The sequence below is a fragment of the Eubalaena glacialis genome, chromosome 13 (genome assembly GCF_028564815.1).
Source record: "Eubalaena glacialis isolate mEubGla1 chromosome 13, mEubGla1.1.hap2.+ XY, whole genome shotgun sequence".
Lineage (NCBI taxonomy): Eukaryota > Metazoa > Chordata > Mammalia > Artiodactyla > Balaenidae > Eubalaena > Eubalaena glacialis.
Genome location: NC_083728.1, coordinates 86818131 through 86833681, shown reverse-complemented (window position 1 = coordinate 86833681; position 15551 = coordinate 86818131). Strand labels below are relative to the sequence as shown.

Below are 15551 nucleotides of genomic sequence, written 5' to 3'. Positions count from 1 at the left end.
CCTATTAAGCCATTGTATGTAATGAACAATCCAGAGCAAATCTAATATTTTCAGCAGATAATTATTTTTAACATCCTCTCGGTAACCGTCGGCAGAGTTCGTGGATGTTTACAGCACACAGCCGCGCGCGGCAGGCCCTCCCCGGCCTTCCTTGGCTTCTCTGCCGGAGGACCCGCGTCAAGTGCCCTTGGACGTGGTGCTCCCTGAGGGTCCAACGGCAGACCCTGCTCCGGAACAAGGCCATGGAGGGCTCCGGGCTGCTCTCCCAGGGCCTGGCGCCCAGTAGGTGCCTGGGAAATGTTTGTTGAAATGAACTGAGTTGAAATGCAGAAAAGGGAGCTCAGAGAACTCTAGAATAAATTAGTAAAAAGATACGCTGGCAAAGCTGACTCAGAACCTGAGGCTCTAGAGATCAGAGGGTCACAGGTAATTAATTCGAGGTCCCACGTGACAGGGGGACTGGTGCCAGTGCCCAGAGGAGCCCCAGGACTTGCCCAGTTGTACTTAACATTCCCTGACAGCTCGGGAAAGAGGGTCTGTATCAGGGAACCCACACTGATGGAGCTACCAAAGTGATCTTGTAGCCAGCTGGGTGGGGGTCACTTCGGCAAGGGCCACCACACGCTCCTGGACTGCTCCACTGCCCTGTTTGTGGCCAAGCTGTGACCCTGGTCATGCTGAATTATGTCATTCTCCCAGACCATGAGCTTCTGGAGGACAGGGTCTACTCATTCATTCTTTCATTCAGTGAGTGTTTACTGAACATCTGCTGTGTGCCAGACTAGACCCGAGCTAGACCCTAATATGTGGTTTTAGGTAATTAACTCAGATGCGGCTTTCATGGAGCTTAACAGTTGAGCAGGATGTGTATCCCCACATGGCACAGTGCTTGGCGCATAGTAGGCCCTCCGGAAACGATGGATGGTTGGGGATGGGTGGATGAATGGCTGGATGGAGGGATGGGCAGGCATGTAGATGGGTGCGCAGGTGGATGGATGGATGAATGGATGGGCATGTAGATGGTTGGGTAGGGGTAGGTGGATGGATCGGGGTGAATGGCTGGTTGAATGGATGGATGGATGGATGGATGGATGACTGGACAAGTAGATGGATGGGCAGGGAGGTGGATTGGTGGATGGATGAATGGCTGGTTGAATGGACGGATAGATGGAGAGTTAACACCCCTGGTGTATAAATCAAAAGCAATCTCTATTGATTAAAAAAAGGCTCAATTGTGTGTGTTTACATTCCCAGCCCCATTCAGGAAATCATGTGATACCAGGAGGCAGTTGTGATATGAAGGTTAAAAGCACTGGACCTAGAGTTATAAGGCCTAGGTTTGAGGCCTGACTTGCCAGTGACCTTGACCTTCACCAAGTCACCTGATCTCTCTCAGTGCCTGTTTCCTCATATAATAAATGTGAAGAATTGGGGGCAGTAGATTCGAATGAGGATTAGAAGTAGTATTTGTCTGTGAGAATAGACTGACTCTAATAGTTTTTTTCCTGGACTAAAATTATCCAGCTTGTAACATTCAGTCATATAGTATTTATTTGAATACTGTGGAATTTAAATTATTAGGGTATTTTATTTTCTGCAGATCTCCCTCCCCTTGGAAAAACTCAATCTGGATGTTAATTAGGTTTTACTAATGCTCCATCAATTTAATGCAGTAATTCCTTAAATGAAACTGACACCAAGGACCAGATGGTCGAAAGAAGGACTGTGAGCCTATGTGCGGGACTTGGGGCGGGGGAGTACGGGGACACTGACGATAGCCCAGGAAGTTCTGTTGCTTGAACGTGGATTATTCCACGTCCCACTTCTCCCAAATCTTCAGACTGTGCCGCTGCTCGCTTTGCCAGTAATTATTTGCGTAGCATTTTGCTTCTACAAATCACCATTTCCATGATCTCACGAAGCCTTCCCCCCACCCCACCCTGTTCAGGGGACATTATCGCCAACCAGAGTGAGCGGGTGGGAGGGCTGTAGTGTGAGGAGTGGAGTGGGTGCCTGGAGGGAGGTCTGTGCCCCCAGCTCCAGGCTCTCGGCTCTCCTCGCCTCTTGCCGTCTCCCGGTCCCGTCCTGGGATCATGTGCTTGTGATCCTCAGGGAGCCCCTCCAGCTCCTGGTTCAGATCCCACCCTGCCCGCTACTACCCTGGGGCCCTCAAGCCCCCATTCATCCTCAGGCCTGAGACCGCGGGTGTTTGGGGACGTGGGAGGGCAAGTGTGGGACGCGGGGCCGGGCATTGTCCCAGGGCAAACCTCTGAGCGAGTGTTCTCTTGAGAAGCAGCAGACGAGCATCACTGCCCTGGGAGCAGTCGTGCCCCGCGGGACACGCAGGGCTCAGAGGCCCAGCTGGGAGCACCTCCTGGCGTTCGCATCCGGGGCTGCCCTGTGGGCCGACACCTCTAGGGGTGTGGCAGCCGACTCGGGGTACTGGACACACGCACTGCTCCTTCCTGCTCCCCCCGGCTTCTCTCCTGTGTGACCACCCGCCCCTCTGGCGCCTCCTCTCCAGGGAGACAGCTTAGAGTAGCAGAGAAAACCAAACAGACACGTCCCAGATTTTGAAATTAGACAGATCTGGATGTGAGTCCTGACATCATCTTTTACCAGGGTGACCTTGAATGAGTCATTTTAGCTTCTCCGTGTCTCATCCTTAGAATGGAAAATCCGCCCTGCAGAGCAGAGACGGTACGTGTATGTGTATGTATTTAAAGATCATGGCGTAAAGCAGGGCTGGAAAAGTGGAAGTTCTAGTTATTGATCACAGAATCTTCCAGTTCCTTCGCCCTCTTAAATTCCCCCGGGAATCAGCCCCAGCTCTCAGGACCTCTCACCGCACGCCTGCCCCACCCCTGGTGAGGTTATCCTCTTTCCTGGGCTGTGCTGCCACCTGCCAAGGTCTCCCTGCCTCCTGGGGCGTGGCCTTCCCGTCCAGAGCAAGCTCGTCACTTCCCGGTTGACAGCCTCTGGGACTCCGTTGACAGCCTCTGGGACTCCGGTACCTTTCAGGATAAAGTTCCCCCCCACCCCCACCCCCCACTCCCTGCTTAGCCCCCAGGCCCTCCCACTCCACCCCACCCCCCAGCTAGGCACCAGGCACAGCAGATCCTGCACTTCAAACAGGCCACTGTGTGTTTGCACAGGCTCCCCTTGCCCCAAAGCCCTGCCCCTCCCACCACAAAGGAAGCTGACCTAAAGTGTGCAAAAACACGAGATGCAGAACAGTATCTACAATATCCTACCGTGTGCATGTGTGTGTGTGTGTTTTAAGGGAGACAATGTGTGTATAAAGGTGCTTGTAAACGCATAAAATATTTCTGGAAAGATACTCAAGTGAGTCTTTGCCTCCCGACCAGGCAGCTGAGTGACAGGTGGACGTGGATGTGAAGGAGACCTACTTTTCACTGTATATTTATACTTTTGTTTCTGTCTCTCTTTTCTTTTTTACAATTAAATGGGTTTTATTATATTCACACAGTTGTGCAGCCATCGCCACAATCCAATTCCAGAACATTTTCATCACCTCAAAAAGAAAGCCCATACCCATTAGCTGTCACTCCCCATTCACTCCACCCCCAGCCCCTGGCAACCACTAATTACTTAAGCGCTCTCTGTAGACTTGACCATTCTCAACATTTCATGTAAATGAAATCATTCAACATGTGGTCTTTTGTGACCGGATTCTTTCACTTAGCATGTTTTCAAGATTCATCCGTGCTGTAACATGTATCAGTACTTTTATTCCTTTTTATGGCTGAATAATATTCCATTGTGTAGATATAACACATTTTATTTATCCATTGTCAGTTGATGGCCAGTTGGGCTTTTTCTACCTTTTGGCTCTTTTGAATAATGCTGCTAAGAACATTCATATACAAGTTTTTTCATAGATACACATTTTCATTTTTCTTGGGTATGTACCTAGGGATGGAATAGGTTTAATGTTTTGAGGAACTGCCAGACTGTTTTCCAGTGTGCGTCATTTTACATTTCCATCAGCAGTGTGTGAGGGTTCCAATTTCTCTACATCCTCTCTAATGCTTATTAACTGTCTTTTTGATTATAGCCATCCTAGTGGGTGTGCAGTGGTATCTCACTGCGGTTTTAATTTACATTTCCCTAATGACTAAGTGATACTGACTATCTTTTCATGTGCTTGTTGGACATTTGTGTATCTTTGGAGAAATACGTATTCAGAACCTTTGTCCATTTTTAAATTCAGTTTGTCTTTTTATTGTTGAGTTGTAAGAAGTCTTTTTGTATTTGGATACTAATCCCTTATCAGGTAGATGATTTGCAAAAAGTTTCTCCCATTCTGTGGGTTGTCTTTTCATTTTCTTGATAGTGTCCTTTGAAGCACAATAGTTTTAAATTTGGTAAAACCCAATTTATCCATTTTTCACTTGTCGTTTGTGCTTTTGGTGTCATAGCTAAGGTCATGAAGATTTACACCTGTGTTTCCCTTTTAGAGTTTTGTAGCTTTAGCTTTTACATTTTGGTCTTTGATTCATTTTGAGTTAATTTTTGTCTACAGTGTGAGACAGGGGTCCAAATTTGTTCTTTTGCACATGGATAACCACTTGTCCCAGTATCATCTGTTCAAAAACTATTCTTTCCCTACTGTCCTTTCTCCCTTGTCAAAAATCAGTTGGCCATAATGTCAGGGTTTACTTCTTGACTCTCTATTCCATTGTTCTGTACGTCTGTCCTTAAGCCAGTACCACACAGTCTTGGTTAATGTAGCTTTGTAGTAAGTTTTGAGATTGGTGTAAGTCTTCCAACTTTGTTTTTCTTTTTTCAAGATTGTTTTGGCTTTTCCATATGAACCTTAGGATCGGCTCGTCTTATTCTTCAGTGAAGCCAGCTGGGATTTTGATAGGCATTGCATTGTACCTGTGGACCGATTTGGGACTTTTGCCATCTTAACAATATTAAGCCTTCCAATCCACGAACATTTCTTAACTTCACTTCCAGATTGTTTTTGGCTAGTGTATAGAAAGACCGTTGATTTTCGTATATTGATCTTGTCTTGTGCAACCTTGCTGAACACTCTATATGCTTTTATACCTAACCTTTTTTTTTTTTTTTTTAACTATATACATATCATCTGTTCACAAAATAGTGTTTTTAAAATCTCGGGTAGGCATTCGTCCTCTGGGAAGCCTCTCCACAGCCCTGCTGCGATTTGCCTTTGGGGGTAGGGGGACGACACCCTCCACCCTGTGTCCTCTGGGGGCAGAAGTGGAGGCTCTGGCCCCGGAGGCTAGGCTAGCACACCTCCTGGCACGTTTTAGCCACTCCTTGAACGCTTGTATTGACAGAGTGAAGGAATGAACAGACTAGTGAGTCAGACAGCCATCAGCACAGTCCTCCTCTGAAGCACCCTGCTGTTTGCAGAGGTTTTCCTGCTGTTAAGCTGTGATCTGCCTTCCTGTAACTTCTGCCTGTTGATTCTGGTTTGTGCTCCAGGGGGAGAGAAGCTGGCTAATCCTTCTTCCCCACAACAGCCCTTCAGGTATATGTCGACAGCCAGGATGTCAGACGTTACGTGAAAGGACTTTGTAAACTGTAAAGGAAGAATGACATGCTTGCGGCTATTTTATTGTCTTTACTACTCCCTTGCTGTCCCCTCTGCCACAGGTCTTCTCTGTGGTCCCGCATCCCCACTCACTCTTCGTGGCACTCTCTTCTGGAATTCTCCAGGCTTATTCTCTTAGGATCTTTGGGCTTGGGGGCATAGTTAAGGAACATGTCGTCAGTTTATGTAAGACGTGATTTTGTGTCATTACCCAGGTCTACACTGCACTGCCTTTACAACCAAAACTGCCCTCCGGGCTTTGTGCCCCCTGCTCTGAGCAGTGTAGGGATTTCCAACAAGTCCTGTTCAGTTCTCTGCGATGGGGAGTATCTCCAGCGTGAGTCTTCCTCCCTGCGCTCCGTGTGCGGGTTGGAAGTCATGAAGGAACGTGACCTTGAGTACCAAAGCTGGTGGTGGCAGCCGGGCTCCCACTCCCGTTTCCAATCTCTCTTCTCTACACATCACTCCAGAGGTGGCCAGGGGGCCGGAAGAGGGTCCCCTCCCCTCTGGCGTCCTCTCTCGTCTCCCCATAGAACTCTCACGGCAGTAGCAAGACGGGTACTTGCCAAGCATTAAGTAGATGTGTACTTAGAGAAGAATTACTGGGCTCTCGGCTACTGCGATCTTCTTTCAGAAAATATGTTCCTCTCTTACGTGGCCAGGTTCAGTTAAAATTAGAACTCGGAAGCTGTGGCTGCGTCCGCTTCTGTTTTGGACAGGACCTTGGTCAGTCTCATGCCTTCTGGAATTCCACGTGGCTCTTCACATCATGTTTTGCTCTGGAAGGAATTCTGCAGCCAGACGTAGAGACAAAACTCTTCTCTCTTTTCCCTGCAGCTCTCGCTGGTCTTCACTGGCCCGCAGTGCAGCAGTGCACATCGATTTGAAAATTCCGTTAATGGCCTGTGTTTATTTCTAAATCACTAGCTTGTAAATTCCCAGGGTGTAGGCTTACGGATTGTTCTGAGTGTGCCATTGCTACCGTGGTATCTTAAATGTTGTTTAAGTGTCTCTGTCCCCCAAGACCGTAAGCATTTTGGCTTCCTGCTCAGTTTGACGGCAGAGGGGGACGGCCTGTGGTGTAGTGCGAAGAGTGCTGATTTGGATTTATTCAGGAAGGCAAAGATGTTTACTCACCTGCTGCGAGCTCCCGACCATACCAGATACCCACATTTTATTTCACAACTCAGCAATTCAGTAAACAGATGAAGAGACAGAGGCATAAATAGTTTAAGTAACCCGCCTCCAGATCCTCCAGTAACCAGCACCAGGACTGGATTCAAACCCAAGTCTGCGTTCCTTCAAAGCACGCATTCCTTCCCCCGGCCGCGCGGCCCCCGGCCTCAGCGCTGTGCTGGGGTGTCATCATATGGGGAGGAGGGGTTGCTTGCGGACCTGGTTCTGAGTGACTTGGTCGGTTTCTGCATCTGAGAAGTGGCGCTGCCAGCACAGCGGCCCCGTCACCATTGCACAGCACAAGAGTCCTCCCCATCTTGCAGACAAGGAAACGGAGGCACCGAGAGGTTGACTCGGGTTGAGGTAGCGTACCTCTGTTAGCGCTGGAGCTGGGGCTCGGCCCTGCCCTTCCGGCGCCGTATCCAGGTCCTGGCCCGGGTGCCTCTGCCCTGCCTGCCACCTGTGCGTGGCAAGGCCGGATGACGCCCCGAAAGGATGAGCCATTTCCATTTCAAAATACGCTGCACTGGGCAGACATCAAGACCCGTCATTCTGTTTGGTATCTCTTTGGTGATCCCTGGGCCCTTGCACCAAGTCCACGCCGCTCTCCGTCTGTGCTGCACAGCTGGTATGACAGGGCACTCTGTGTGTGGCCGGCGGGGTGGGTGGTGGGTGTGTGGCCCAGCTGGGCTGTGCCCGGCGTCCACAGCGCTCCGCTCAGGGTACCCGGTGAATAGCATCCCTTTCACCATGAGCTGGGTGAGCAACAGTCGTGGCCCCCAGACTCAGGCCACCCCCGGGGAGATGCTGGAGTCACCGGCCCGCAAGCAGAGCCTCTGCGTTAACAGCAGCCGCTGCGGGGCTCCGTCCCTCCCGAGAGCTGGGCCCACTTGCAGGCACTTTGCACACATTTCTTTAACACTTACAAAAAGCCCATGAGGAGGTCTAATTTTCTCCGTTTTAGAGACGACATCCCCTGGCTGGTTCCTCTCCACCCGCAAAGCCCCTACCTGCCCTTCCCTCCACTGATGCCGCCTCCCCAGGGTCCTCTAGTTCTGACAAGGGCAGTTGGCTCCCCTAAACCAGATCAGAGCTGGACTCTCATGACTCCCCACTTCTTGGACTAGACTACAGTGCGGTGGATAGCAACAGCCTTCTTGAAGCTCTCGATGGTAGGAAACTACCTCCTCCACCCTGAGCTTCCACAGTCGTCGGTCGATGCTGCAGGAGTCGCCAGTGAGTTTCGAGGAATCCCCTGGCCTGGGCAGCCTGGAATCTACCCTCGTTCATTCACAGACACGCCCCAGGCGGCCTCCTGTGTTAGTCAGGACCTGGGTGCCGGGAGTCAAGAGACGAAGGTGACGCTGGCCTGGCCTGGGACAGACCACAGGGTGGTGGAAAGGAAGCTCTCAGATGGGAGGCATCGTCGCTCGGTGCGGGAAGTGGGCAGAGAGGGATTCACAACAAGCTCAGGTGACACAAGAGCCAGGCGACCAGCAGTGTCTGGGGAAGTCGGGAGGACCCCACAGAGGAGGTGGCACGTAGGTCAACCCATGAAGGGAGAACTGGGTCCCCCGTGCCTTGGGTGAAGAACGTTCCAGGTGGAGGACCTAGTGTAGGAAGACCGGAGGGTGAAGGGGCAGGGCATTGGCGGGAGGGCGAGGCCTGGTGTGTAGAAGCATCGGCAGTGGTGGGATTTGGTGGGAGGTGAAGTTGGCAGCGTAAACAAGGGCCGTGTTGGGAAGGGTTCTGGAAGCCCAGCCCAAGGAATGTGGATTGTAGTCGGGGAGCCAGGAGAAGCCGTTAGGGCAGGGCGGCTGCGTGTTCCTTCTGGGCTCTGGGGCGATGATCCAAGGCCACCGTGGAGGACGCCTCACGCTCCATGGCAAGGAGAGGCCGCTGTCGGGGAGATCCTCTGAGTACTGGTCTGCAGTGTCCAAACTGGAAGTCATGGGGTGGGGGCTTCAATTAAGGCTGAAGCATCAAAAGAGGGAAAGAGACTTTAATTCTGAAATTGATTTCTAAGGCAAGGTGAGCAGAACTTCTTGACTGATCAGTGGTCGAGGCTGGAAGAGAAGGAGGATCTACACATCTGTCAATATTACACTATTTGATCCTTTTCTCAGTTCTAACAAAACATCTTCCAGTTAAAATTCAGGCTTGTATTTGATCTCCCCACACTTCCTTCCTCTGCAGAGAACTGGAGACTCCTGCTGAAAATTCCAGTAACAAACCCCAAAGCCTCAAACCCATTCATGTTCTGAGTTATAGGTGGGTGGGGGAGTTTCTGCAGGGAATGTCCTTTAAGACATAACCAAGCCCCTGAAATGTTGCAGCAACCCTCTGGAAATGCTGTGTAAGAGGCGGTCTTAACAGGCTAATTCTTTTAAAAGTGGTGATTTCTTTCGTACCAAAACTATGCTTTGTGAATTCTCCTTTAACCCCCTGAAATTTTGATGCTTAATTTAGTTGATATTTGTATGCTGTTTCTCCTCCTAAATACAGCATGGGTCAGTAATTATCACCAACACTGAAAACCAGCTTGTGACTAGCTCTGCACTGTTGTCACATCTTCTGTTTCATTCGATTCTCTTAGGGTTCCTACAAGGCAGGTATTCTCATCGGTATCTTTTCCTAGACACATAGAAAATGAAATTCATAGAGGCATAGGGTAGGTAGCTGGCCCAGTATTCCAAACTGCATGATAGAGCCATGTCTTAAATCCATTGTTCTGATTTTAAATCCTGTGCCCTTTCTCCCTTGATCACATACCATCATCCCCCCTGCCCTGCCCCGGGCAAAGATAAACAATCAAGCTTCACAGCAGACAAAGAGAAATCCTTTGGCCCTCACGTTATTGGTCGTTTATTCCTTATTTTTACTTTGTGCTGTCATCTTAGAGACGTGATCACCTGTTAGGACTTGTAATAGGGCGCTTTACTGGATCGCGCTGCAGTAACAAGCAACCCTAGATCTCAGCGGCTAATGGCAACAAGAGACGATTTCTCATTCATGTTACATGTGGGCTGTGGGTTGGCGGGATGGCTCTGGAACCATGTGTTGTCTTTACTCAGAGATCCCAGTGGAAGAAGCGGCTCCTCTAAGGTCATGCTATTCTCACGGCAGGGAAAGAGAGCGCACCAGAGCTGAGCCGCACACTTACTCTTAAATCTTACGCTCAAAGTGTGTGGCACCACCCCTGATATTCCACGTGGTCAAGTCTGCCACCCGTGGGCCGGGAAGCCCCCCCAAGTCACGTGGCAGTGGGCAGAGACGTGCGATGCCCTCACAGGGAGGGCAGACAGTGAGGGGGGCAGTGACTCATACTCCACACAATGCCCCAAGCCCCACAGCGCAGTTCTGCTGGCTCCCGAATGGTCAGGTGCTCCCTCACCCCTTCTAAATCTCGGGGGTCTTGCAGTCGATTTCCATGAACTTGGCCTCTAACCCTGGTCTCTGACTTTTCATCCTATTGGAAGCAAATATTGATTGAGATTTGGAATAAGATAGCTTTCTGTAGACCTTTATCTTGAATTTTCATCCTTATTACAGAAAAACCAAACTCTGCATTATAAAAGTGATGTTGTTGAAAGGGTAACTGTTGGATCCAGGAAACTCATGATAGAAGCACTGGGCCTCTCCGTAGAGTGGGGACACGGAGCTCCCTGCAGAAGGCTGGCCAGGGCTCGCCAGGCATGCGCGGTGGGGAAGGAGGCCTCCCGTGCGCTGGCTTCAGCCAAGCGGCTGTCATCATAGGAGCACGTGAAACACACGCCGAAAATCAAAGAACTCTACGTGTTGAGCATTTTCATAAAGACTTAAAACTGCATCCCTTAACCATTTGCTCACTTCTGCAGGTAGAACAGTTGACCAATTTAGGTAAATTTTCATTCACATAATAAAAATGTATTAAACACCTACTACGTACCGGTCGTCGGGAGGAAAGCCTAGGGTGGGCTCTCAAGGAATCTAAGATCTCCCAGCGGAGCCTTGTCTGCTGTCCTGGACCTTCCGGGCAATCCCATATGGTGACGGGAGTGGCCGGCAGCCCAGAGCTGGATCAGCTGAGCCTGGAGGATCAGAGGAACATTCCAAGGAGGCGCCTTCCAGGCTGCGGGGAAATCGCTCTCGTGTATTCAGGGAACAGGGAGTAGCCGGGCGTGGCTGGAGTGTGAGGCGTGGCAGGAGGTGAGGTCGATCCCCGGAGCAGAACAGGTTTTACCCAGGGCCTGAGCGCCATCAGAGCTTCTCCAGATCTGTCCCAGCTCCGCCACCAGCAGCCCCTCTGTCCTTTGCCGCCCCTCACAGTGGTCTTGCGGGTGTGGGGATGGTAGAAAGGATCTCTCCCTCGGGTTATCTTTGCACATTAAGTAGCCAGAATGTCTAACCTAGGATCCGACTTTCAACCATCTGTGCCTAAGACCTCACCCCAAACCTCTTCTCATTCACAAACCTCTCCCCCCGTGTGAGGGGGTGCCATGCCGAGTCCTGGCTCCAAGGCAGGCGCAGAGGGCGTGAGGATGAAGATGACCCCGTCTCCTTCCTCACTGAAGGATAAGGAGGACAGACAGGGCCCTACTTCCCTGCGCCAGGCACCAAGTGCTTCACCCGCGGGAGCTCACCCACCCGCCCAGCCCTGGACCCTGCAAGGCCGGCCAGCCTGGCCCCAGGGGAACCCGGCACACGCATCCTGGGGCCAGTGAGACCTGCACTGGCTCTGGAAGCATGGCTAGGCCTTCTAGGGAAGGCCCACCCCAGCAAAGGTAGGGCTGGGAAAGGGAGAGGACAGACCAAAACTCAGAGCCTGAGGCCTGTTCTTGGACAAGGGCAGAGGCCGTGGGGGGAGTCGAAAGAGTGAGCGAGCAGAGAAAGTCTCAAAATCACCAGAATCAACAAATTCTTCCGGGTTTGGAAACCTCAGAAGGAGGGTCAGGAGACCTCGTCAAGGAGCAACTCACGCACGCGTGGAGTTCTCATCACCTCTCTCAAGAAACCTCAGTCCAGTTGCCTAATGAGTGAAACTCAGCAGCCTGGCCTTGTTCTCTCAGGACTCGGTTGAACGTTCTTGCGTCTGTGGAAGGGGGATGGGAAGACGACGCAGATTCATGGTTCCCGTACTAATTTGCTAGCGCTGCCGTAACCAAGTACCGCAAACTGAGCAGCTTAAACAGCAGATGTTTACTTCTCACAGTCTGGGGACCAGAAGGCCAAGGTCAAGGCATCGGCAGGGCTGGTTCCTTCTGAGGACTGTGAGGGTCTGTTCCAGGCCCCTCCCCTGGCTTCTGAAGGTTTGCTGGCCGTCTCTGGCGTTCCTTGGTTTGTAGGTGCATCACCCCAGTCCCCGCCTTCACGTTCACATGGGGTTCTCCTGTGTGCGTGACTGTCTCTGTGTCCAAATTTCCCCTTTTTATAAGGACAGGTCCTGTTGGATTAGGGCTCCCCTTAAGGACCTCATCTTAACTTGGTCATCTGCCAAGACCCCATTTCCAAATAAAGCCACATTCACAGGTACTGAGGGTTAGGACTTTCAGGGCAGGGGCACAGTGCAATCGTTACAGGTCCCAAGTGTGTTGTGTAGATTGCCAATCCCACGTCCCCCCTCAACAACCCATAAGGGAGAGAGAAGACAGTGTTCAGGATCCTTCTAGATCCCATCCTCTGCCCGCTCTAGAGGCAGCCGCCTTTGTGGGCTCAGAATCCCTAGGAAGCGGGGGGCCCTCCCTAGGCAGATCCGGAGCCGAGCAGAGAACCCTCTGGGTGTTGAGAGGCGCAGAGAGCCACCAGGGCCTCTGTCCTGCTTCCTGGGCAGACTGCTGCCCGGGGGCACCTCTCTCAGGAGGTGGCAGAAAGGCCCGGAGCGCAGGGAAAGCTCCAGACGTCTGGAAAGGCAACTCCAAATATCCAGTTTTACACACAACATCTATGTAGGTGGTGGTTAGGTACAGTTGAAATAATACTATTAAGACATTTTCCAAATTTTGTAATAGACATTTGGAAAGACTTTGTGTGTTCATGAAAGCACAGTACAAAATTTTCCATATGGTTTGATTTCAAATATACACGCAGACATTTGTGACAGCTTTATTGAGATGTAACTCACATACCATATAATTCACCCATTTGAACTCGGCAGTTCATTGACTTTTACTGCAGTCCCGATCAATTGTAGAACTTTTCCTCACCCCAGAAAGAAACCCACACCCCTTAGCCGTCATCCTCCCGGTCCCCAACCCTAGACAACCACTAATCTGCTGTCTCTATAGTTTGCCTACATGCCTACATGTCATTCACAATTAAAGGGAACTACAGACAGAGGCATGACTTCCACTGGTGAATGGCAGAATTACGGTGTTAATTTTCTCTTTATTTTTTGATATATTTCTAATTGTGCAATGAGCATGAACTGCTAAGAATCAGAGGGGAAAAGAAAAAAAAATTATAAAAATAGAGAGCCATCTTATCGTTTTTAAGTAGTCCTTGTGGATTATTCAGAAAACATGCCCAACACCTAAATCACAAGCTTATTTTATCGGGGGGTGGGGGGAACGTGTCTGAGTTCTCGGCGACTGACTTCAAGTAGGAACTTTCCAGCACAACTTGGTAGAAGTTGGAAATGCATGCATTGCCCTTTTTTGGTCTGTATTGGATTTCCTGAGACCTGCCCTTCTCCCCTTCCCACAGCCTTTGTGTCCCCCTCCCCAGGGTCTTCCCCTTCTTAATCAGGTGACCTCTCTCAGCCCTTAACAAATTGTTGGTTGGCTCAGGTGAGAGGCCCTGTAATTACGCCACTTCCTTTTGCCTCTTTAATAACGTTGGAGACAGAGTATAATTCTGTGAGGGGACAGAGGAATATATAATTTAATGTCCTTTTCCTGAGCCAACGTGAACTCCGTGCATGTAGCATCTTGCACGCTTCAGGGGTAAAAAGTGATCTGTTGTCTCAGCAAGCATGTTATGGGAGCAAAATACATACTGAGTCCATCCAACCACAGAAGCCTCTTTGGATGTGTGTCCAGCTTGCTTGGGACACGTCACCTTTCTTTGATGAAGAGACTTTTCACTGGAGGGAAACCAGCTCAGCTGGGTTTGTTTATGAGACACACTGATCCTGGCCACCGTCACAGGAACTCGCCGTTGCCTAAGCTAGAAACCTGGGCACCGTCCTTAACTCACCTGGACCCTCCATGTCTCACATCAGCTCAGATGGACCTAATCTCTCTGCTTGGCCTCTTTCCCTCAGTCCCCAGTGCCACTGCCCTGCACATTCTCACCAGGGCAGTGGCAACAACCTAGGAATGGTCGCCTCCTTCCTGGCCCCTGCTGTCCTCCTTCCACTCTGACTCAGGCCCAGACGGTGAAGGTCATCCTCCTCCACCTGCACCGACTCTCTCACCTATCCAGTCTCACACCCATGTATCCATGTCCACCCCCGCCCCCCACCCCGAGCAGCCCCACATTCCCTGGGGTTACAGCCCTATCCACAGTTCTTAATCTGGATTCTATGGACAGAACACACGTGGACACATGAGTGTCCTAAAGTAGAGTGTGTAACCCTGTGTGTGTGTGTTTCTAGGAGAGGGTCCTTGGCTTTCATAAAATTCTTTTTTTTTTTAATTTATTTTATTTTAATTTTTGGCTGCTTTGGGTCTTCGTTGCTGCGCACGGGCTTTCTCTAGTTGCAGCGAGCGGGGGCCACTGTTTGCTGTGGTGCGCGGACTTCTCATTGCGGTGGCTTCTCTTGTTGCGGAGCACGGGCTCTAGGCGCGCGGGCTTCAGTAGTTGTGGCACGTGGGCTCAGTAGTTGCGGCACACGGGCTTAGTTCCTCCACAGCATGTAGGATCTTCCCGAACCAGGGCTCGAACCCGTGTCCCCTGCATTGGCAGGCGGATTCTTAACCACTGCGCCACCAGGGAAGCCCCGGCTTTCATAAAATTCTTAAAGAGGACCTAAGGACCCCCAAGTTTCAGAACTTTGGTGTTTGAATGTGTTCCTCCCCTTTCGTGTCACCTCTTCACCTGGTGAGCTGCTCTTGAGGACTCTGCTCAAATGTCACCTGCTTTCTTGCTTGACGTCCCCTTCTCGGTGTCCCCACGGCTCTGCTTACCGAGCACTTTCCCGGCTGGGATTTCACTAGTCATTCACATAACCTGTTCCCCTACTGGACCCCGAGCCCCTGGGGCTGAGGGCTATCCCTCTGTGTCCCGCCTCCGGCACAGCGTCTGGCATGTGGTCAGCTCATAGTCTACACTGGTGGAAGAAGGAAAGAGACCACATTCTCCGTGGAGAGTCCCCACTCCATCAAGCGATGGGACCGCTCCTGCCTCGCTCCCCCTCACGGGCGGGCCCACGTGGGTTGCCTCCCTCTCAAATGTTTGCAGACGTTTAAGAGGTTGAAGGCCCAGCTGTCCGGCATTTACATGGAGCAATCAGACTTCCATTTGACGTGTAATGATTTTTAAATTACCTCTTGACAAATTTTGAGCTCTTTTTCTTTCTCCCATTCCTTTTCAGATTGATGCACTGAGTAAAAGAAGCAAAGAAGCTGAGGCAGCCTTCTTGAATGTCTACAAGAGATTGATTGATGTTCCAGGTAAGCCCAGCGCTTGTAGCCCACCTGCGGGCATTGTGTCTGGTGAGTCAGTGGGCTTCTGGCTGATTCTTCTCAGCCTCCCTAAGGCAACTTCCCCAGGAAACTGGGGAGTTCTGGGAATGTGAATTCTCCAAAACCCAGACTTGGGATGAGTATGGAAATCAGATGCGTATTTGCTGAAGTAATAGAGTTGC

The 15551-nt window shown here is 50.7% G+C and overlaps 1 protein-coding gene across 6 annotated transcripts in view; it reads left to right on the top strand.

Annotated features, from left to right (window-relative positions):
* Positions 1-15551, top strand: part of CUX1 (cut like homeobox 1) — a 377925-nt gene that overhangs the window by 184858 nt on the left and 177516 nt on the right. For all 6 annotated transcript variants that reach the window (XM_061209658.1, XM_061209657.1, XM_061209656.1 and 3 more), the window contains exon 4: positions 15279-15357. In XM_061209658.1, the coding sequence (XP_061065641.1) occupies positions 15279-15357 (79 nt within the window). The remainder of the gene's footprint in view (positions 1-15278; positions 15358-15551) is intronic.